The sequence below is a fragment of the Cryptomeria japonica genome, chromosome 2, assembly GCF_030272615.1.
Source record: "Cryptomeria japonica chromosome 2, Sugi_1.0, whole genome shotgun sequence".
NCBI classification, from domain to species: domain Eukaryota; kingdom Viridiplantae; phylum Streptophyta; class Pinopsida; order Cupressales; family Cupressaceae; genus Cryptomeria; species Cryptomeria japonica.
The window spans coordinates 134,257,467-134,280,970 of record NC_081406.1 but is presented as its reverse complement, the minus strand read 5'-3'; the positions used below and the strand labels follow the sequence as shown (position 1 = coordinate 134,280,970).

The following is a 23,504-nucleotide window of genomic DNA, read 5'->3' as shown; positions in this document are numbered from 1 at the left end:
TCTTGAAACAGAAGTTCAAAACTCTGGGTTGCTGCAACTCATTTTAAAATATATGAGATACAATTACCTGAAAATGACGGACACTCCAAAGATATGGCTAGCAGTTACCACGGCATGTGAGTTACGCTCCTTTAGAAATAATAAAAGAATCATCATTTACAAAGTCACTTAATTTTTTCATTTCACCAACATCAACCAGCCAGCTAAGTGTCCTGACAATTGCATCACTTGGAGCACAGCCTTCTTTCTTCATCTGATCCATCAACCAGAATGTTTTTACAAGATCATGTCTTTGCTTGAAGGCGCGGAATAAGCTGTCGTAAGTAAAAATATTTGGAACCAAATCCTTTGTCCTCATCTCTTTCAGCATTGAGAGAGCCCTGTCAAGTTTGTTTTCCTTGCAGAAATATTTAATCAACATAGTATAGGTTACAACAGTTGGAGAAATACCAACCACTTTCATGTTTGAAAAATGCTTCAAGGCCTTATCTATTTCACCAATTTTGCAATGGGCATCAATCAAGCAGTTATAAGTGAATGCATTAGGTGTCAAGCCTTCATCAGGCATCTTATTCATGAGTGAATGAGCTGTAGAAAGATCCCCTACCTTGCACAGACCACCAATGACTGTGTTGTATGTCACTTCGTTAGGTTTCAAATTCCTCATTGCCATCTCCTCTAACATCTTGCATACCATCTCCATGTCTCTTCTTCTACAGAATGCACCTATTAGCGTGTTATATGTAATTACATTAGAAAAATGTCCCCTGTTTTCCATCTCAGAAATAAGTGTAAACACTTCCTTTACCCTGTTACTCTGAATCAAACCATCAATTAGAATGTTGTAGGTAGCAACACTTGGGGAGCAACCTCTCCTTAGCATCTCTTTGAACAACTTTTGAGCCTTATCCAACTCATGTAATTTGCAAAGGCCGCACATCAAAGAATTATAAGTAATTACATTTGGCTGTAAACCCTTTTTGGACATGATATGAAAACAATCCCAAGCCTTGTCCATCCTGCCATCTTTGCACAGTCCATCAATAACTGCACTAAATGTCACTTCATCGGGCAGAGGACCAGACTCCATCATGCCTACAAACAGATTGTAGGCTTTGTCTGTTTTTCCAGCCTTGTAAAAGCCATTTATCAGATTATTATAAGTATGGCTGTTAAGAAAATGGCCGTCTTGTAATATTTGAGCTACTAATTCTAGAGCTTCATCTACTCTTTCTACTTTGCAAAGACCATCTATCAGAGTGCTATATGTAACAATATCTGGAGAACAGTACCCATGTCTCATTCCAGCTAGTAATCTGATAGCTTCGTCTTCCCTACCTACCTTACAGAGACCACATATTAGGGTACTGTATGTAACGGTGTCAGGAGAAAGGCCGTCCTGTATCATTTCAGCTACTAAAATAAGAGTTTCACTTATTCTACCAATCTTGCAGGTTCGATCTATCAGAGTGCTATATGTAACAATATCAGGAAAACAATGATCATGCCTCATTCTCTGCAAGAGCTTATGTGCTTCCTCAATTTGATCCCCTTTACACAAAGCCTTTATGAGGGTGCCATAAGTGATAACATCTGGATGTATTTCCATCTCTTTCATTTCAGCAAGAAGGGGTTTGATTCTACAGAGATCACCAGAGTTTACAAGGCCACCTAACAGAGCGGTGAAGGATACGACATCGAGAGGATACGACATCGAGAGGGCTGAGTGGAAGAGGTCCCAGGCCTTGTTTGTGTTTCCCGATTTACAGAGGGCAGTAATGGACTGAGTGAAGTGCTTAACATTAAATTTGAGGGGTTTGTCCTGCTTGAGTGTGTGTTGAGATGAGGAGGTTTTGCAGTATTGTTTTGAAAAATGAGAAGAATGAGGCGAAGTTACCTGTTTAAAGAGGGGCATCGTATCCATTTCAAGCTGTGCATCATCTCCATCTTCATCTTCATGGGGTTAAGAGGACAGAGCAGAACAAAACCCTAAAATGTCTTCTCTTCTTGTCAACAGAAAATATAATTTATCTATTTTTTGAAACCCGAAAGCAGATTTTTCTATTTATTTTTTTAAAACATTTATTTCACGGATTTTCCCAAAGTCACAAAACCTGTCATAGATAATTTTATTTTTATTGAAATAATATTTATATTTGATAGTCTATTATCAATTTATTCTTTTTAATTATATATAGCTATGTATTTTATAATATAAACAATTAATTTATTGAAATTTATAAAACTAATTTTTAAATAAATAATTTAAAATCAATTAAAATTGACATAAATTGTTTAAATATTTATATAGTAATTTTTTAATTCATTTATTTCTTATTTTTTTCGTTAAATTCAAATTTTACTAATCAAGAAATTTTGATATACAAGGACACATCTAAACAAGAGATGCATTTTTATCTTTAAATAATAATTTGATACTCTTTTGTTATATTTTTCTAGGATAAGATGTATAACAATATAATAAACATGGGTTCACCCCGTGGTGCAATGATTGTTGCGAGGCTACAGAGGAATGAGACATTAATTGCAAAGCATTTATCATTAATATATCTTTGGTGGCGGAAGTACGTTGGGTCGTGAGTCTCCCTTAAGAAGATGCTAGTTTCATTTCAGAGTGTAGGGTCGAAAAATCTATGAGACACAGAAAGAAGAATGTCACTCTCTATAAAATGATGGACGCGGATTTCTCACTAAGGGCCTCAAAGCCAATGGTGGCTTTTTGGGGATTGATATCAGATGAGAGAGTTTCAAATATTTTTCGGTTTGAAGAAAGGGATTTCTTGACACGAGTCAAGAACATTTTGGGAGAGGAATACTTGAATGCCACCTTCAAGTATCGTAGCAATATTGATGTGGCATCCATGTTCACGATGTGGTGTTTCGAGTTGGAATCGAAGGAGATAGTTCGATGGGTGGTAGAGAATTGCATCTGAGAAGGATGGAGGAGAGACTTTGATAGCCTCATGGAAATGGCATGAGATGGGCAAGGTTTCATTTTCCTAGGTGGTGTATGGCTCCATGTGAGTGAATTCATCCCACCCCTGTGTGGAGTGCAAATATAAACACAATTTGAGATATTTCAATTGCCATTTGATTATCTAAATCCAACTTCCATGTGCTTCCCCTTTGAATTATTTCAGCCACTACTAATCCAATAAGGTAGTGACACAATTTTCCAAGCATATTTCTTACAAATAAATGGATAATGGTTTTTTAAATGAATTGTGATTGTCCTCTTAACTAAAAGAGCTACTGAAAATCCTATTGAATTTTATTTTCACACTATCGACATGGGTAAATAGGGACATGTGTAACTAGAACTTTTTTCATTCATTGTCTCCTAATTCAACACTAGTGCTATCAATCTTTCATTTATAGTCTCATTTCTAGTCAACAATATGAATTCCCATTATTCTGCAATCTTTATATTTGTTATAATAATCTTGTCTCCTTTAAAGATATATAAAGAATGAATAGATTTTCACCACTAGCTTATTTGGTTAGTATAATATTTGTTATAATAATCATGTCTCTTTGAAAGGTATATAAATAATGAATAGAATTTCACCATTATTTTCTTTGGTTAGTATATTCTTTTTCATTTACAAATTACCGAGGCCTATAACAATGTGCCCTTAACATTATATCAACAATAGCATTAAATGAAGAGTGGATAGTTATTGTTGCACAGAATACATTCACATTTATAGTAAGAGTAATTCACACTATACCATTTTAGTTTTTTGTCCTATCATCAATTTATTCTAGTTGCTAGAGATAATAATTTTAAATATAACATTCTTAAAAATATAGTTGTCTATAAACTTCGTCTATCATCTTTTATTCAAGCTTAAAAAAAACTATTTCAAGGGTGAGATGCATGATACATTTCTAATAATGTTGTAGAGGTATATGTTAATCATGTTGAGGTAGCCATAAAGAAAAATGAGCAAACATAGTGATGATATATCTACAACTTGGTAATTTTAGGGTGATATGACCTTGTAGAATGCTCCCTACAAATGTATTTAGCTTCCAATTTCTCTTCCTAGCTTGTCAAAAGCCAACTTGATTGCCTCCCTTATGTTTTTCTACCTACTTGCAAATCTCTACCCAAACATATTTTTAATAAGGCCCTAAGGTGTTTCTTTTTAATTAGGCTTAATGCTTTTGATTGTAAACTTAAAATAAAAAAATGTAAGAGAATATAAAGTGCATAAGGTAGAACACAATGAAAACAACCCTCAATTATCATTTTGATGCCCCCTTGAGTTTGACACTTTATATATTTTAGTGCATTGGCAATTTCAATGGATCGAAAAAAGATGACACTATATAATTTAGTGTGATATCATTTCTAACAAAGGAAGCAACAAATTATTTACATTCACAAAAGAAATACTCTAATTTGAGAAGGCAATAAAAAATTATAATGATTTTTTTTCTAATTTGCACTTAGAAACTTAAAGAATGTCATAGCAAGAGGATACAATTTTTAACAACTACCACATGTAATAAAGGCTTTATAATAGAAATAAAAAAAGAGCACCTAGATTGATGGGTCTACAAAGGTCAGTGAGTTGCACATTTGAAAAAAAAAGAACCAAATATATAATAGATCGGTTCATATGGAAATAAATGCTGAAAAATAGTTAGAAAACTATACATTGGATCTTCAACAATCCAATCTATAATGGAACTAAATGTTGAAAAATAGTTTGCAAATTATAGATTGGATCTTCAATAATACAATCTATAATGGAACTAAATGTTGGAAAATAGTTAGCAAACTATAATGAACATCTTACAAACCACAAATAGTGAATGTATGCTTGGCTATATGTTTAGGCATGAAGGTAGCATGATTATCTATCCCGTTACATTATGAACAAGAAGATGTTGTGGACTACAAATAATAGTGGCACTTATTTATCTGGTCAATCAACAATACTGATCCCTCCTTTTTCTTTTTTAATCTACAAAACCTTCTTGCCCAAGAAATGGTTCAAACACATTGAACAATGATTTCAACATTGCCTCACACTTTCAATGGAGTGAATGTGGATTGGTCTCTCTCTGAAACATGTCAAATAAACCTTACTAAATATAGATCAACTTTCAACAAGAACACAAATGTGAAATAGACAAGATGTGAACAAAAGGTAGATACTTAAGCTCATCCCTATGTTAAATTACTTAAAAAATTCCTAAATCCAAAGAGATTAGGATTAAATATAACAAATTGATTATGAAGCTTTACCCTATATATACCATTCATCTCATGAATATGACCACCAATAGAAATTGTCCTAAAATCAATGTTGTCCCACAAAAGATTTAGAGACTAAAGTAAAAGAAAATGCCTTAATCCAACCTAAGATGATAAACTCAAATGATTTCACTGTTGTAAAATCTCGATCACAATGGAAATATGGAACTCACGAAGATGAAGATGCTCCTAACAAGTTCAATGCTCTTGAAAACTTTGAGGATGTCCTTATGATAGATCATGATAATAATATTGCAAGCCATGATACCTCTTTTTTATAATCAATTTTGATTCCCAACCCTCCCTCTGTAAATCCTTTTTCAGAGCTATAGGTAAACTTAGCAATAGGAATTTTTCAACTTCTACTAATATAGGCAAAGATTACAAACAAGAAGAAACTATAGATCTACAACTTGAAGACATTAGAAATTGTGAGATTTTGCCAGGATCAAAAGCTCAATGAAAAGTACAATAGAGAGACAAAATATAGGATAAGAATAAACTGTATTCTCATCAATAGATAAATGATCAATTGTTCCATTACATACAATGTAGATGAGCATGTTTATATAGGCAATGCTAGGGATATGTGAGCACACAAACATGACATGTGGCTCAATAAGAAACAAGGGTAGGTAGGAAATAGGTGTGGGTAGGTAGGAGAAATAATATAATAGTCCACATGAGGCGGATCACCCACCGAATGTGGAGTGTAACAACAAGATCAACACCATAAAAGGTGGAAATTCTCTTACACACACTATCCCAATGTGGCACAAACACCCAAGTGTCTCATACCCAAACTACTATGAAATGCATTTCCTAAGTAAACTTAAGTAAAGTGTAATAATATCCAAGATGAATAATTATTTACACCAACACCCCCCCTTAAGTGCAACTTAGGGGAATGCACTTAAGTCTACAATGCAACTAAGCAATGCAAGATGGGTCTCGGCTACTAGGCCATGTTAGGTACCCATGTACAAATGCAAATGCATGCAAACCAATGCAATGAAATCTCTCAAAAAGTGGGGAAAGAGAGAAAAACCCAATGGGAAAAAACCCTCCCCCAAAAGAGAGATGAAAAACTAGATACAAAGAACTCTCATAGAAGTATATGAAGGAACAAAACCCCATGTGAGGAAAAAGTCCCCCCCCATATGAGAGAAGAAGAGAAGCTAGGAAGCCCCCCCTCAATGTGGAATCTGCACCAATGATAGAAGCTCGATGTATGAAGAAACTGCTCCACGAACGTCGAACAATATTCCTCCCCTTAGGAAGAAACAAAACCAAAGGTGTATCCATGAAGTCTCCCCAATCATGAAGGGAAGATGTATGAAGAAAACTCATGGTGAAAGGAATCTCTAAAAACTGCTCAAGTGTCCCCATGTCGATGCTGAAAGATACCCCCTCCAAAGGTGGTAAACTGTGCCACACTGCTGAAAAAGGCACTCCAAGATCTAGTGGAGATGGATGTAGAACATGTCCCAAAGACTCACATGTCTCCTCAAAAGATAAAGAGACCTCCTCCAACTGTTGTACATAAGTATCCACAATCATGTCAACCTCGAAAGAATGATCATGTAGAGAATGAACAAGAGGGTCAGAGTGTTCCCTCGCAACAATCGAAGAAGGATAACCTTCATCAAAGAGAAGATGAATGTCATCAATGATGTCTCCCAAATCTGCAATGTAGGATTCCACAAACAAACCTGCAATGTCTGTCAAGTAATCATCTCATGAATCTGAAGTTGGAAGACAATGAATATCCTATTGCACTGAATCACATGAAGGCAAAACTATCGCACTATCCGCATCATCAGGTGCAATAGGTGATGTGATATCAATATGAGAAGATGGAATACAAGACTCAAGAATGGGTTCACATGTGAGAATCCCCATGTTCAAGTGCCCAAAGTTCTCAAAATCTGAACCATCACAAGAAGTGTGATCAACATGAGTAGAATCATCAAATGTGAAATTATCATCATCAACAAAATTTGAAAAGGAGTATAACCGAGATGCATGATCAACCACCCCAGTCGCAATGATAGCTCTAGTCTCCAAGTCTCTAATGAAAACTAACTCAGGTGTGAACTCCACAACTCTCTTAGTTGCGCCATGTGTGATTTGATAGATAGAAAGGAGATTGTTTGTCAAGTGGGGTACACACAACACATTATTGGAGTTATCCCCAATGTCAATAGATCCTTTCCCAATCACATCCATGTATGTATGATTGCCCATCAAAATCTGCGGCATGGTGCAAGGCTCAAATGTAGAGAACATAGACTGCAAAGATGCCATATGATGAGAAGCCCCCAAATCTAGAAGCCATCTCTCTAAATCATGACTGATAGTAGCACATAGAGATTTTCCTTTTCTTGTCCCAAAAGAGTGAGTCTTCCCACTTGTAGAAGCCATGAATGCTTGCCCTTTTCCTTTTGAATGTGTGGAAGTGGAAGTTGATGAATCATCCTTCTTGTAGGCATTAGGCAAATCAATGTTATGCTTTTTGATGATATGTGTGAGCTCATCAATATTCTTAGAATGGCAACAATGCTCCTCATGACCAAACTTTTTACAATAAGCACAAGTAGGTCTCTCCGTCTTTGGTGAGTTATCCCTCTTGGAAGAGGATGAATCTCCTTGTTGTGGAGAAGATGGTGCTTTGTCCTTAGACTTTGATTGCCATTTCTTCTTGTTTGAGTTGTCCTTTCCTTGATTTACTTTGTTCCCTTGATTTGCCACTAATGCTTGAGACTTAGAAGCCTTAAGAATGCCCATGCTTATCAACTTAGTTTGTTCCATCATCAACATTTCATTGAAAGCATCAAATGTAGGCATTGTGTAGCTTGAACCCATTGTCATCCTATTGATTTGGAAACTAGAAAAAAATGTTGCATATTCTTGTGGAAGCTTGCCTATCAAGTTGAATATCAATTGAGTATCCTTCTTATCAATGCCACAATCTTTGAGTTGTGCCCTCAGCTCATTTGCCTTAGTGACATAATCTTGTATAGTATCAAAGTTCTTGGGATCTAACATGGTGAGATCAATATCAATTTGATATCCCCTAATCTCATCAACTTGACCATACAAGTCTTGAAACTTTTGCCAAGCATCCTTGATTAAAGTACACTTCTCAATATGAAAAATGAGATCCTTTGATACATACTTTCTTAAGGTACCAATTTCCATGATATTTTTAGTGAGCCAATCCAAGTGACCAACTGGATCAACCTTAGGATCAGTGGGAGCAACAATAGTTCCATCAATGTAATGAGTTAGTCATTTTTCCATAAGTTTACTCCATGCATCAATTTTCCAAGTAGCATAATTATGAGGAGTTAAGAGAGGAAACTTAGAAGAACCCATAGTAGTAGAAAGGAAGGAACACAAGAGCACAAAAGAACAAGAGACACCCCCCCAAATTCACTCAATCAAGTACCCCCCCAAAAATGATGATTTTGGCACTTTATATGTAGTGCGTGTACAATAAGCCACTTGCAAACAATGGCAAGGTAGAATTCTGTTTTTGTTTTACAATTGCCCCAATAGACTGAGAACTTCAAAGAAAAATATCAAAAAGATAGACCTATGCAATACAAATGCCAAATTGGCCAAATAAGACCATATGATGAAAGTACAATTTCTACCCACAATTACTTCAAACTGATAGCATATTCTGAGAGTAGACAAAAAATAATGCACTTTCAAAAAAAATGGCACTTGAAAAGGAGTTCGTATGAGCCCGAACGGAGACCTGGAAGTTGCAGAAAAGGGGATTGGACAGGTACAGTCACCAAAAACTGAGAATTATGAAATATCTGTCCATCAAAATCAGAAACTAATCCCACCATGTGAAAGTACATGAAATTCTAGCCCATTTCAAAAAACATTGCACCAAAAAAGGAGCAAAAATGAACAAGATATGGCCATTTGAAGTTGAACTGCAAAATCAAAAAGCTCAATGAGAGGGGCCTGCAAATTTTTTGAAAAAATGATGACGTCAGCGGACTGTAGGGTTAAATTTGACGACCGTATGACCGTCGCCCAAACTTCACGGCTGACTGGGCACTGATGTGGCCTTGACTGTGCAAGTGATTTGGCAAGTGATGTGGCAGCCAACTGGGCTGCTGACGTGGCAGGGTGATTTGGCAGCCAATTGGACTGCTGACGTGGCGTTGTTGATTGGGCAAAAGGTACGGATCCCAAAAATAATTTCCAATTTTTTTTATTTTTTTTTCAAAAAAAATTTTCAAACTGGAAAATAATTTTCAAAAAAAAAATCCGAAAATTCCGTACCGTACCGCCCAAATTGGGCAAAAAATTTCCTCCACACCCAAAAATCGATTTTCACCAAAATAGGTTGAATTTATACTCGATTTTTATGGAAATGGCCTCCCGGACACAATGGTGAGGTTGAAAACGCTCTAAGATGCCTCCAAAAAATGCAGTCCCTCATATCCGAAAATAGAAGCCTTCCACGATGTCTCCAAAAACCAATCAATGAAGCCCCAATGGCTCTGATACCATGTGAGATTTTGCCAAGATCAAGAGCTCAATTAAAATTACAATAGAGAGACAAAATATAGGATAAGAATAAACTGTATTCTCATCAATGGATAAATGATCAATTGTTCCATTACATACAACGTAGATGAGCCTGTTTATATAGGCAATGCTAGGGATATGTGAGCACACAAACATGACATGTGGCTCAATAAGAAACAAGGGTAGGTAGGAAATAGGTGTGGGTAGGTAGGAGAAATAATATAATATTCCACATGAGGTGGATCAACCACTGAAGGTGGAGTGTAACAACAAGATCAACACCATAAAAGGTGGAAATTCTCTTACACACACTATCCCAATGTGGCACAAACACCCAAGTGTCTCATACCCAAACTACTATGAAATGCATTTCCTAAGTAAACTTAAGTAAAGTGTAATAATATCCAAGATGAATAATTATTTACACCAATAGAATTGCTCTCATGATAGAAAGACAAGCGGGGGGCATCTTGTAGTGGTTGATCATTCAAATCCTTCATAAGGATAGGCAAAGAAAGAAAATGGTAAAAAGAGAGTACCTCTACTTCTTGGTGTATGAAATAAAAATCAAGAAAGGATGGAATGGTAAAGGAGTAAAAGTAGGGAGGAAGAATATAAAAAAGGTCAAATTGATTAGAGAGTAGCTGATGAATTATATAGTGTTATCAATACAATATTGTTATTTCTTGGAATGTGAGGGATTTGAGAAGGATCCCTCAATCAAGTGCTACTACATATCTTATTCTTGTTCATGAGCCAAAAACTATTTTCATTTAATAAACAAAGATTTAATTAAATATATAGAAATTATCTATGCTAAGTTTTGGAGAGGGAGCAATTGTCTTCGTACTAGTATGCAATGATTTGTTGTGGGGTTGGCTTGCTTTTGAAACTATAATAGGATGATTTTTTCTTGGTCGCCTATGAAGGTAGAAATTCAATCTCTTTGTAATCTTATTGCTTTGATTCTAGGGTTATGATAATGCTTAGTAATGTTTATCCTCTAACTAGCTTTTGAATAAGGTCTTTCTTTGAAACCATATAAGATTTGTTTGTTCTTTAGTTGGCTCTTTACCCTATATTTTGGTTGGAGAATTTTATATAGTTATCCTATCGAAAAAATATGGCGGTAACGATTGTATAGCCCCTTTATTGTAAATATGAGTTCATGTTGTCATTGATGTCAAACTTTTTGGTCTAGATGTGTTACTTAGCAATGTTTTGGGTTCTAATGTAGTTCAGTATAGTGTGGTGAAAGGAAGTTGGTATAGAAGATGTGCCAATGTATGGAGATTTCTTGTACATAATTGAGATAGAAAATAATGATTTATTTTGGTTCTTTTGGATCTCTAGTGATAGTCTTTGTGGTACACATTTGTGTTTCAGTGAAGTATGACTGCTTAGGTGAACAATTTGATAGTGAGACAATGCTGAATTTAAATTCAAATTGTTACTTTATGTCACTTTCCCAACAAGGTACCAAGCTACCTACCAATTTGATGTGTCACAATTTAAATAGACCAATAATTCAAGTTATAGTGTCACTAGTGGATACACCTTTGGGCATATTTGCATACCTAAGTTGCTATCATACCTCTTGCAAATCACCGTCTTGAGACCTATTATTGTAGGAACTAACTATGATAAATATCAACAAAATGTTGCCTTCCAATATAAAAATTTAGGAGCACAACAACAAAACCAACAACACACTCAATTTCAACAACATACAAATGCTTAAATCTTGGGAGGTCAACAACAACCAAACTACCAACAATATTAAGTTGGTAAAAAGATAGGTAGAATTTTTTTGCTTTCTATGCACTATTGAAACTCTTATTCCTGAATGATTTACAAGGGCAACAGACACACACATTATACGATAACCGATGAATGGGTAGAAAAAATACCCAACTCCATACTTACCACCTATGGTTGGAAAAAGCTTCAGAGATTTGAAGTAATTGTGCTGTAATAACCAAACTTGTGCAAATCCTAAAAGAAAAGAAAAACCACTTTATTAAAACTATACACAACCTTAAAGGGCAATTGTGTAGTAGCATTTCATGGAAAAGAAAACTATCCTACTTCTAGAATCTTTAAAAAGTTTAAGATAAATAAATCCATGAATCGGATTCTGAAAATAACTCATCTTTCTTCCTAATCTTATACAACTTTTCTATTTGTGAGGAAAAACTGAGAATAAAAAGAGGACTAAATTTTCAGCACGTTGGGCCTTACTGCAAACGGGAAAAAAAATTAGGGAAGTATTATCATATAATGAAAACTAGGTAAAAGACCTTACCTTTGATAAGTCATCATTGTGTTTGAAAAAGGATAAAATCAAAACAATTTTACATGTTTGTCATTATATAATTCTTATAGGGCATCCACACATGGTTACAATGGGCCATTTCAACTGAGTTATCAAGTCACCATTGACTTCCACCTCTTCTGAGCCCAATTGATGTCCTTTAGAAGGAGGCTCTTTGTATTTCACAAGTTCGGGGCTCGCTTCTAGGGAATTGCAGAATAGCTTGATCTCCTCCCAGAAATTAGAATCATCAATATTGCTTTCATCTTTGTAGGTCTCTTGGGTGGCCTCCTTGTTCTTTTTAGATACAAGAATCTCTTTGTCATTATTGCCATCATCTCTTATCACTTGGCCATCGGGACTTGAGGCTTGCGTGAAGGTTTCCACTCATGATTCAGATGACCAGTTTGACCTCCAAACTATGGGTCCGTCCTTGTAAAGTGAAATCATTTGGGTCGAGTGAAATTGGAAAGAAGACATTTTTCTAAGAAAGGAAGGGAAAATGTGTAGTTATAGATAGAATCTTCCTCTTTAGAGGTAATATCCTATTCCACAAGAACATCCCTGCTCGATTAATTGGGGACTATAGTTAGCAATCCTCCTCTCTCCTCTTCTTGGTGTTGAAACTGGGGAGTCTTGGCCTAGTAAGACTGATGCAACATTCTTTCTACATTAATGGCCCTTAACTATTTTTTGTACATCACACAATATCTCTTCGACCGTCGGGTTAACCTCCTCTTCTGAGGGTAAGCCATAAATGAGCTCTCTTGTAGGAAATAATAGGAGTAATTTTTAATCATATTTTCTTGAGAAAACCATCCCAAAGTAGGGTTGTTTAGGGTGGTCCCACTGAGCATGCCAGAAAATACTGTTGATCCCCAATTAGGCGCAAAGAATTAAAGAGAAACAATCGAGGAGTTCCATAGGGGTGGGATCAGTTGCATCCTATGGAACGACCTCTGGGATTTTAGAAGATGGCTCTTTGTTATTTTGGAAAGGTGAGTTGGAAAGGGGAAAGAAGGTCGCCTAAACTTAGCTCAATTGGAAATCACAAAGGAAACTCAGAAAAGTAGGGAAATCCTCAAAAAACATCTGCAAACAGTAGGTACTGAGGCTAACTATTGAGCGGAGAAGGCACAATACATCACAATACCAAAATATCAGAAAGAATAAAGCATTCAAAGTAACTCTAACATAGGACACAACATTCTAATCCAATTGAGGGAGGGTGCCTATAAAGGTAGAGCCTCAATAGACAATCCTATGATTTATGGTAAGACCCAATTATGGTTTTGCAAGGATGGTATATTCTAAAATTCATTTTATGAACACGAAGGACTGCTTTGTGCACATGATTCATAATTCTATAGAGAAGAATCCAAGAAAAACACAGATAGAATTTAGTGAGTAAACTTAGCACATAACATTACTAGGAACATTAAGAAAGGCAACATGATACAATTTGGTATTTAGAATAATATTAAGGCTCAACTACCAATTCAGAGACTTTACGAAACCGAATTGGATCATCTCATTTAGTTGTACTTTTCACAAGATTTTTCAGAAAACTTGATCACTTACACAAAGATTCAATCTCTCTCTAAAGCTAATACATTTCAGTTTTGAGAACATGGAAGAAAATAGGATCCCATTAGATCATATTCTTTTCTGAAAAGAAAATCCTCTCTTTACCATTTCCGGTCTCTAGTTTTTATAGCCTTCTACAGGGAGGATAAAATTTTCATTTAACTATCGTTCAGAAAGATCTGATTTGGAATGGCAGTGTTTGTCCACAAATGTGTTGGAAAGTTTGTGAGTTTACTATTCTTCTTAAAATCAATGGCATGCCAAACACATGGGTTGTGTCATGTTTTTGTATTAGGTCATGGCAGCCTTAAATTCTGCATAGTCCCTCCTCATAGACCCAAAGACATCTAGCCAAGAGTGTTGGAGTTGGAACTTGGACTATCACCATATGTGGCACATCATCGAAGACTCGGGGAGCCCTTTATAATGTATGACCTTCTTCCTCTATCATGTCAACACATGGCACATCATTGGAGGAAAACCAAAGAAGTAAGGTTTCTCATATGGATATACACAAATCATGTATCTCATGGAGCCTATCTTGCAATAATAAACAAAGCTTTTCGTTCAAATGAGAAAAGAGGTAGAAAGGATCACCATTATAAAAGGGTTGACAATATTATTGGCTAATCTTTAGACTACAATATCTAAAGATGTTGAGGGTTGGGTGTTCCTAGCTATTGTAGTTCTTTCTTCCACTTTCCCACAGTTATGAAGTAGTCTTCAAGTTCAATAGTTGTAGTTTGAGCAATAACCAAATCTACCACCCTAGCCCTTCTTAAATAAAAACTTATATTTGGAGGAATTGAATTAATAAAGAAATATTTTATAATTATTAGTGGTTCATCTCTTTGCTTGGGAAATTTGATTTATGATTTTATTAAATTTTGCTAGAAATTCCTTCCTAGGCTTGTGGATATCCTTCTCAATTTTTGTCAACTAAGCCAACAAGTAATGTTCATCTTTAGCACTTTAAAACTATCTTCAAATTTTGTCCTTATAGTGTCCCATGAATCAATTGATTTGGTGGTCAAGTGGTAAAACCATTTTGCAGTACCTTTAATTAAAGATTTGACAAACAACCTTACAACAACGTCTTCATGTTATACACTGATGCAAAGAGTAGTGGATCTCAACAAAAAATCTTGGACAACCTTACCCCTCAACCTTGCTTGGTTCAAACACACCTGCTCAAATCACCTATCAAGACCTTTCAATGGTCAAAGCATGCATCCTTAATCCACCAAACTCCACATACTAACTTAACACCATCATTGACCTTTCTTGATCATGACAACAATATGCCTCTTGATTGCAATAACAAGGTTTATCACCTACTCACTTCCCCTAGGCTCACAACTAGGACTCACACCTTGCACTTGGGGTTTCAATACCCTAACACCTTGGTAGACTATTCAAAGATTGTATTTGATGGTTTACACCCAACCATGACCTTAACTAGGTCTGGAACAACTTCAAACAAAACACTGTTATGTTGTCTTTATGACAGTCAATTGCAACCTTCACAAACCCAACACACAAACCCTCCATTCAAAGGTCTCTCTAAGAATTATAATGACTTCACTACTCACCCTAGGCTTTTTCACACTCCATCATACCATTAGGCTAATCAAAAATGACTTTTTGATTAAATAAAACCAAAGTTACCTTCTTGCTGTCCTCTTAGATATACCTATACACAGAGGTATATAACTTTTGAACCGGTTCAAAAATCCTCAATCTCTCCAGTGATATTCTGAAGAAATTTATTTGAAACAACATATCCAAAAAGTAGACAAATCCAACGGTTTAACTCCGAGATATGGCCCCTGCATCAAGCTACATTTTTCTGTGACTGTCATTTTGTCACCCTCTGCAAACTACTCACTTCTTCCACCCATAACTCATGTCAAACTTATCATGGCTTCCTGAAATTTTTAGGAAAGTTATAATACATCTCCTCTGACACCCTAACCAAGTTTGGGGTCTTTAAATGCAAACCAAACAAAGAAATCACATTTTTATTATCACTGTATGCCCTAAACAAGGGTTTTGGCAGTTTTTGACAAAAACATTAATAACTTTAACAAATGAAAACCAAATTGGATGCCACTACCACCAAAATGAATTTAACTCATCTACCTATCATCTCAAGAAAAAATTTCTTTTAAATATATATATCTTCAAATCCATCAAAAATGTCAAAGAACAGACTGTAAGAACGTGCAAACTCAGAAAATGCAAATTAAAATACAATTTTATTGCTCAAAACACTTTGTCTTCGACCATACATCAACTCTCTCTCCTAAAATGGATTGAAATACATTATTTTATAGTTCTCCAAGCCTTCTAAGGCTGAAACCAACCTTCAACTACCTATAACTACCTTATTTTGCAAAATAGCAACAAAAGTTGTTCAAAAAGTTGTCAAGATTGACAATTTCATTTGTCAACTTGACAATTTGAAAACTAACCATCCCAACCAACTCAAATGGTCATTAAATGACCTTTTAAACATTATTACATGATTTTATTCATTATATTACCTATTCTACCCTATAAACCCAAAAATAGCCTATTTTAGGCCTAATTGCCAATTTTGCCAATTTTACAACTTTGATCTTTTCATTACATTTTATATCATTTATTGGCTCTAATGGTCACATTACATTGATTGAAGACCTTAAAGGTCTCTTTTGACTCCTTTCCTCATTGAATCCTCAATAGTGCCTATCAGTGACCCTAGTGCACCTTGTCTTCATAGGTCTTCATAGGTGCTCCTGCACCATACACCAAGGAACCCATATGCAACATAAAATGTTGCCAAATGCTCATTAATGGATACTTTCCCATCACCCCTAAATTTGGGTAGATTATTTCTAGAATCTTTGAGTAGGTCATTCAATTGTACTCCCAAATTGAGAGGACCAATCTTCACTCCCCATGGTACTAGTTAAGCCATTACTGGAACAAAGTTTATGGAAGATGGAAGAATAGTTCCATGTAGCACTAATGCTTATAAATTAGGAGATTGTGTAGTGATTCAAACAAGTGGTCTGGAAACCTTCTCTTTGCCGTTTTAGAAGGGAGAGGAATGTCAGAAAAATTAACTCCTTGTAATGCTTGAAAAGTTGGATCAATATCTCCCCTATTGCATGCACTTCTAGTAAATCTTTCAGTCTCTAAGGTGTTATAAAGATTAGAAATAGTATGTTATCTTGATAGACTAATTCCTTTGTTGTTCTTGATTTTGGGGTTAATTCTTTTCATATCTTCGATGCTAATTTACTTGAGGAACGAGATTTCTTGCTATAATCACATGAGGAAATCTTTACACCATCCTCTCAAAAACTACCATGGGATTCTAGGCTTGTTCTTTCTCTTCTTCCAAAATGAAATTTACTATCATATATTCGACAATGTTTATTCTATTTCTCTGAGCTTTTACCAATGCTTTTAACTCTTCTTTGTCAGGTTAGTGGTAGTCACCTAGAAGTTGTGTGAATTCACATCTTGGTTAGGAAGCCCCATGCCAGTCTTGGTCATGTTAAAATCAGCTAATGGCTTGACTTGAGTCTTTTTTCCTAATGGGATGAACAATCTCCAAGAACAGGTAATTTGGTTTTTCATCTTCCACTATCCTTGCAACAATCTTGAGTTTCTTGGCCTTTGGAGAAGGAGTGGATTGAAGCAATTGTGACACAATATCCTTTGGTGGCTTCCTAGAAGACTCAATCTTCCTTTTTCCATACAAGGATGTCTCTAACCAAAATGGGGAAGACAATTTTTTCATAGCACTTTGCATAGAGTCGTGGATAAACAACATAGTCATTTTAACAGATGGGGTCTTCACTATAGTTCGGAAAATAAAAGGGAAAGGTGTGTTGGACTCGCCGCTTTTGGGGCCTATGTCTAGATTAGCATCAATTTTCATGTATATTCACTCTTGTTTCCCAGTTACTTCCTTTCCCTTACCTTTTTCTCTCATTTTATTCTAATTCTTATCTTCTCCCTTTTCCTTCTCTTTTTCCACCCCTACATTAGGCTTTGAGTCATATCCACAAGTTTTCTCTCATAGCTTTTATTTTCACAAGGCAACTCATTTCCCCCTCTTTCGCTTGGTGTAGCAACTGGCTTCATTTGTATAGATGTTCTTGAAGGAGGAGCATTTATGGGAATTAGGTTATTTTGGCCTCATTCCTTTTTTTACTTCTTTGGATTGGATTTTAAAGTTTTTTTTTTCTTTGCAAGACAATTTTGAGCTCTCTTTAGAATCACTGCAGTCCTCAAGTCTCCAAATCTCTTTTCTCATGCAAACTCCAATCAATAGGGATTAAGGATTACATTTGGACGTTGGTTGTGTAAATAGGATCAACCAAATCAAACTCATCATCTTCGACACCTTCTACATCCCAACCCAATTTATAAGTAATTATTTGCTAAAGGTTTAATCTCATCCAATTCTTTTTTCAAACTTCATAATGATCAACACATTCTACCTAGTAATCCTCTAGGCGATGAACATGATTGAATGGAAGACCTAGATGTAGATTGTTTTTAACAAAGTTCTTGCTATCAAAGTGTAAGCTAAGGTGGTGATAGGTTGTAGTGTTATACTTGACAATATCCCTCTTAATGTTCAATGCATGAGACTATATTTTACAATTACCCAATCTAATAAGGTATTGAATGCCAACTTTCATTCTTTCATAAAATATTTTATTAATTTCACAGATTTGCCTGCACACCTCTATTAGGACAAATTTGTGCTCTAGATACTTGGGAAGCTTTTGAGGAAAACTGTCATATCCTACTATCCTAGGGTATGCGAACCTCTGAAACTATATCCCAAATTAGTTGCTTCTAATAAAATCCTCTTCCCCTAATCACCTTGCAACTCTCTCACCAATCTCATGGTGATCACATTGTTCAATCTCCTAATGTTGAAGTAACTCTTCTACAATTGCAAATCTAGATTAAAAAATCATAAATTTGAATATTGTCATCATATTGCTCTACAAGATTTAGACCATACCGATATCTTATGCAAGCCCAGACAGAGAATAAATAGGATGCTATATAAAGAACTTATTGAGACAAAATATAATAATAATCATAGAATCCAATCTATCACTAATTAAACTTGCCCAGTCCAAATATGATTCACATGCAACTTTTACAAAGAACATCAACTCATCTAAATTGAAAGCGTCTACATAACCTCTCAATATGTGTACAAAAACGATTATGTTAGTTATTTCTCCTTTCTAAATTATGGCCTGATCCAGGGTTATAAGAACTTTGTCATCACTTATCTCCTGGGTACTAGGATCATACTTGTTGATGCATTCCATTACTTTATATGGACATCTACCACCCGGGAATGTTGCCGCTTCACTCTCCACTAGCTTCCATGTGACCAGATGTCGTTTAAGGTTCTTAACGCAATCCCAAAACTCTTTTAAATTAATGTGCCCTGGTAAGGTATCCCCGATCTCCAATGATAAGCTCTCTAATCCATTTAAATGTTCAAACCCTAAAGACTTATATTTCATCTTGAATTATCTTTCAAATCTATAAATAAAATAAAATAAAATAAATTAATTAAAAAAAAGGAAAAAAGAAAGGGGCAGTGTTTCTCCCTTAATTTGGCCGCTTTGGATGATGAAATTGAAATCCCTAATACTGTGAACAATAAAAATTTTAATGCCCATCTGCTGGCTTATTTCTTATGCAACAATGGTGGCAATTAGTGTTGATGCATTCCATTACTTTATAAGAATGTTGCCGCTTCACTCTCCACTAGCTTCCATGTGACCAAATGTCGGTTAAGGTTCTTAACGCAATCCCAAAACTCTTTTAAATTAATGTGCCCTGGTAAGGTATCCTCGATCTCCAATAATAAGCTCTCTAATCCATTTAATTGTTCATACCCTAAATACTTATATTTCATCTAATGGACATCTGGTGGCTTATTTCTTATGCAACAATGGTGGCAATTAGTGTGGCAATTAGGACAGTGATGTTCTGCTCTCTATGATGCACATACTAAACTTCACCCGAGCATAATATTTTGCTCATTAGGAATCTTTTTAGTTAAAGAAGTCAGCATAGAATAAGATATTATTAACAGAAAAAAACTTGAAGCAGAAGTCATCTCTTGAAACAGAAGTTCAAAACTCTGGGTTGCTGCAACTCATTTTAAAATATATGAGATACAATTACCTGAAAATGACGGACACTCCAAAGATATGGCTAGCAGTTACCACGGCATGTGAGTTACGCTCCTTTAGAAATAATAAAAGAATCATCATTTACAAAGTCACTTAATTTTTTCATTTCACCAACATCAACCAGCCAGCTAAGTGTCCTGACAATTGCATCACTTGGAGCACAGCCTTCTTTCTTCATCTGATCCATCAACCAGAATGTTTTTACAAGATCATGTCTTTGCTTGAAGGCGCGAAATAAGCTGTCGTAAGTAAAAACATCTGGAACCAAATCCTTTGTTCTCATCTCCTTCAGCATTGAGAGAGCCATGTCAAGTTTGTTTTCCTTGCAGAAAAAAATAATCAATATATTATAGGTTTCAACAGTTGGAGAAATGCCAACCACTTTCATGTTTGAAAAATGCTTCAAGGCCTTGTCTATTTCACCAATTTTGCAATGGGCATCAATCAGGCAGTTATAAGTGATTGCATTAGGTGTCAGTCCTTCATCAGGCATCTTATTCATGAGTGAATGAGTTGTAGAAAGATCCCCTGCCTTGCACAGACCACCAATGACTGTGTTGTATGTCACTTCGTTAGGTTTCATATTCCTCATTGCCATCTCCTATAACAGCTTGCCTACCATATCCATGTCTCTTCTTCTACAGAATGCACCTATTAGTGTGTTATATGTAATTACATTAGAAAGATGTCCCCTGTTTTTTCCATCTCAGAAATAAGTGTAAACGCTTCCTTTACCCTGTTACCCTGAATCAAACCATCAATTAGAATGTTGTAGGTAACAACATTTGGGGAGCAACCTCTCCTTAGCATCTCTTTGAACAACTTTTGAGCCTTATCCCAACTCATGTAATTTGCAAAGGCCGCACATCAAAGAACTATAAGTAATTACATCTGGTTGTAAACCCTTTTTGGAAATGATATGAAAACAATCCCAAGCCTTGTCCATCCTGCCATCTTTGCACAGTCCATCAATAACTGCATTAAATGTCACTTGATCGGGCAGAGGACCAAACTCCATCATGCGTACAAATAGATTGTAGGCTTTGTCTATTTTTTCAGCCTTGTAAAAGCCATCTATCAGATTAGTGTAAGTATGGATGTATAAGCCTTGTAAATGGCCGTCTTGTAATATTTTAGCTACTAATTCTAGAGCTTTGTCTACTCTTTCTACTTTGCAAAGACCATCTATCAGATTGTTATATGTAACAATATGTGGAGAACAGTACCCATGTCTCATTCCAGCTAGTAATCTGATAGTTTCGTCTTCCCTATCTACCTTACAGAGACCACATATTAGGGTACTGTATGTAACGTTGTCAGGAGAAAGGTCGTCCTGTATCATTTCAGCTACTAAAATAAGAGTTTCACTTATTCTACCACTCTTGCAGTTTCCATCTATCAGAGTGTTAAATGTAACAATATCAGGAAAACAATGACCATGCCTCATTCTCTGCAAGAGCTTATGCGCTTCCTCAATTTGATTCCGTTTACACAAAGCCTTTATGAGGGTGCTATAAGTGATAACATTTGGATGTATTCCCAGCTCTCCCATTTCAGCAAGAAGGGGTTTGATTCTACAGAGATCACCAGAATTTACAAGGCCATCTAACAGAGCAGTGAAGGATACGACATCGAGAGGACAGTGTTTAATTAGGGCTGAGTGGAAGAGATCCTAGGCCTTGTTTGTGTTTCCCGATTTACAGAGGCCAATAATGGAATGAGTAAGTGCTTAACATTGAATTTGTTATGAGAAGTTACCTATCAAAACCCTAAAATATCTTCAAGCTGTGCATCATCTGCATCTTCTTGCGGTTAACAGGGCAGAGCATATCAAAACCCTAAAATATCTTCTCTTCTTGTCAACAGCTGAAATAAAAGCAAATATGATTTATCTATTTTTTAAAACCTAAAAGCAGATATCCTTTTCTATTTATTTTTTTAAAACATTTATTTGACGGATTTTCCGAAGCCACAAAACCTGTCATAGATAATTTTATTTTTATTGAAATAATATTTATATTTGATAGTATATAATCAATTTATTCTTTTTAAATCATATATAGCTACGTATTTTATAATATAAACAATTAATTTATTGAAATTTATAAAACTAAATTTTAAATAAATAATTTTAATTGTTGTTTATTTATGAATTTATTAATTAAGGTATATATATAGAGATATATGTACTAATTAATATCTTTAATTTATATATTTGTTTAAATATACGCAGGGAAATATTTTGTTAATTTGGGAAATGTTTATCTATTTTAGTTTCTTTAAATGTATATTTCCATATTCTGAAAAGTGTAACTTGGTTCTGGAAAAGATAAGTTTACAAAAATTGTTTTCGAACTAGTATGGAATGATATTTTATTTTGAAAAATGAATATCATATTTTAGTTGATTAATGTTTATATAATTATATCCTTGGAGGTTTTGCATATATTATAATTATATTAATGTGATTTTGGTTTAAAACTCATGATGAAGTATTTATATTATTTTATGATGCAAAATTAACTATAGTGAGTTAGTAAACCATGAGCGACATGTACCTAGACAAGGTAGACAAATTGCAATTTAATTAGATCTATTAGAAAACTGGATCGATTGTAATGTTTAAACAATATGGAGGAAGATTGTCATTTCCAATTAATGCCTATGCATGTTTAATTTTCTGTATTCGTATTTGCTTAGGAAATGGCAAGTCCTTGATAGTGATTTTTGGATATTGTCATATGTCGATTTGGTTATCTGCTTATGTCCTTGACCTTGAGTATTGACTGTTTTTATGTGATGGTTTTATATCTGGTCATGTCCTTTATGCCAGTGTTGAAATGTTGGTATGTGGTTGACCATAGTTGGTCATGTCTCTAGTTAGAGAACTGTTAGTTAGTGCACCTCATATGAAGACTTGTTTGACCATGTGGGTATTCCTATCGTATTGAACTCAGTATGTTTGTCCTGGTGTATTCCTTGGTTTAGAAGTTCGTTTGATTATGGTCTAGTGTCACATGGGAAAGTGGCTTTCGAGTGGGGGTCGCACCCAAAGTGGTTGCAGGGTAACCCATCGAAAGTGTGTCTAAATAAGTGATAACCTAATAACATATTAGAGAGTTTATTTAATGAAAACACTAAGATAATTGTGCCTCACGCATGGGATGAGTGCTAGTACAAACTCGACATGCAGTGAGAAGGCCTGAAATGGCAAACCAACAACCTTGTCTTCACGAAAGGATGTGTTAGTTCCACATGAAACTTGGATGGGCCAGAGGTTCGGGATAGGTTGTCAAGGTAATCCAGTAGATGGGGCCAGAACCTATGGAGGCTTGTCATGGTAACCATACCAAGTTATGTGATGACACTTGTCCCTTATGTTTGCTAGTGTGTTGTTTGTGTTGTCTTTGATATGAGCACTATTGTGGAGTTGTATATTGTTGTTTATGCCCTTGGGAGAACTTGATATTCATGTTAGACCATGGGTTTCTTATGATGGGTTGCGAAGACTTAGTTTTGTGGG

General features: G+C 35.4%; 1 protein-coding gene across 1 annotated transcript; it reads right to left on the bottom strand.

Annotated features, from left to right (window-relative positions):
• On the bottom strand, nucleotides 1–21,841 carry LOC131073207 (pentatricopeptide repeat-containing protein At1g62930, chloroplastic-like). The gene is made up of 4 exons (XM_059213272.1): nucleotides 20,824–21,841; nucleotides 20,658–20,673; nucleotides 20,032–20,582; nucleotides 1–1,964 (listed from the first exon to the last, which is right to left on the bottom strand). The coding sequence occupies exons 1-4, from the start codon at nucleotides 21,531–21,533 to the stop codon at nucleotides 122–124; spliced, it is 3,120 nt and encodes a 1,039-aa protein (XP_059069255.1). The 5' UTR covers nucleotides 21,534–21,841; the 3' UTR covers nucleotides 1–121.
• Between the last annotated feature and the right edge of the window lie 1,663 nt (nucleotides 21,842–23,504).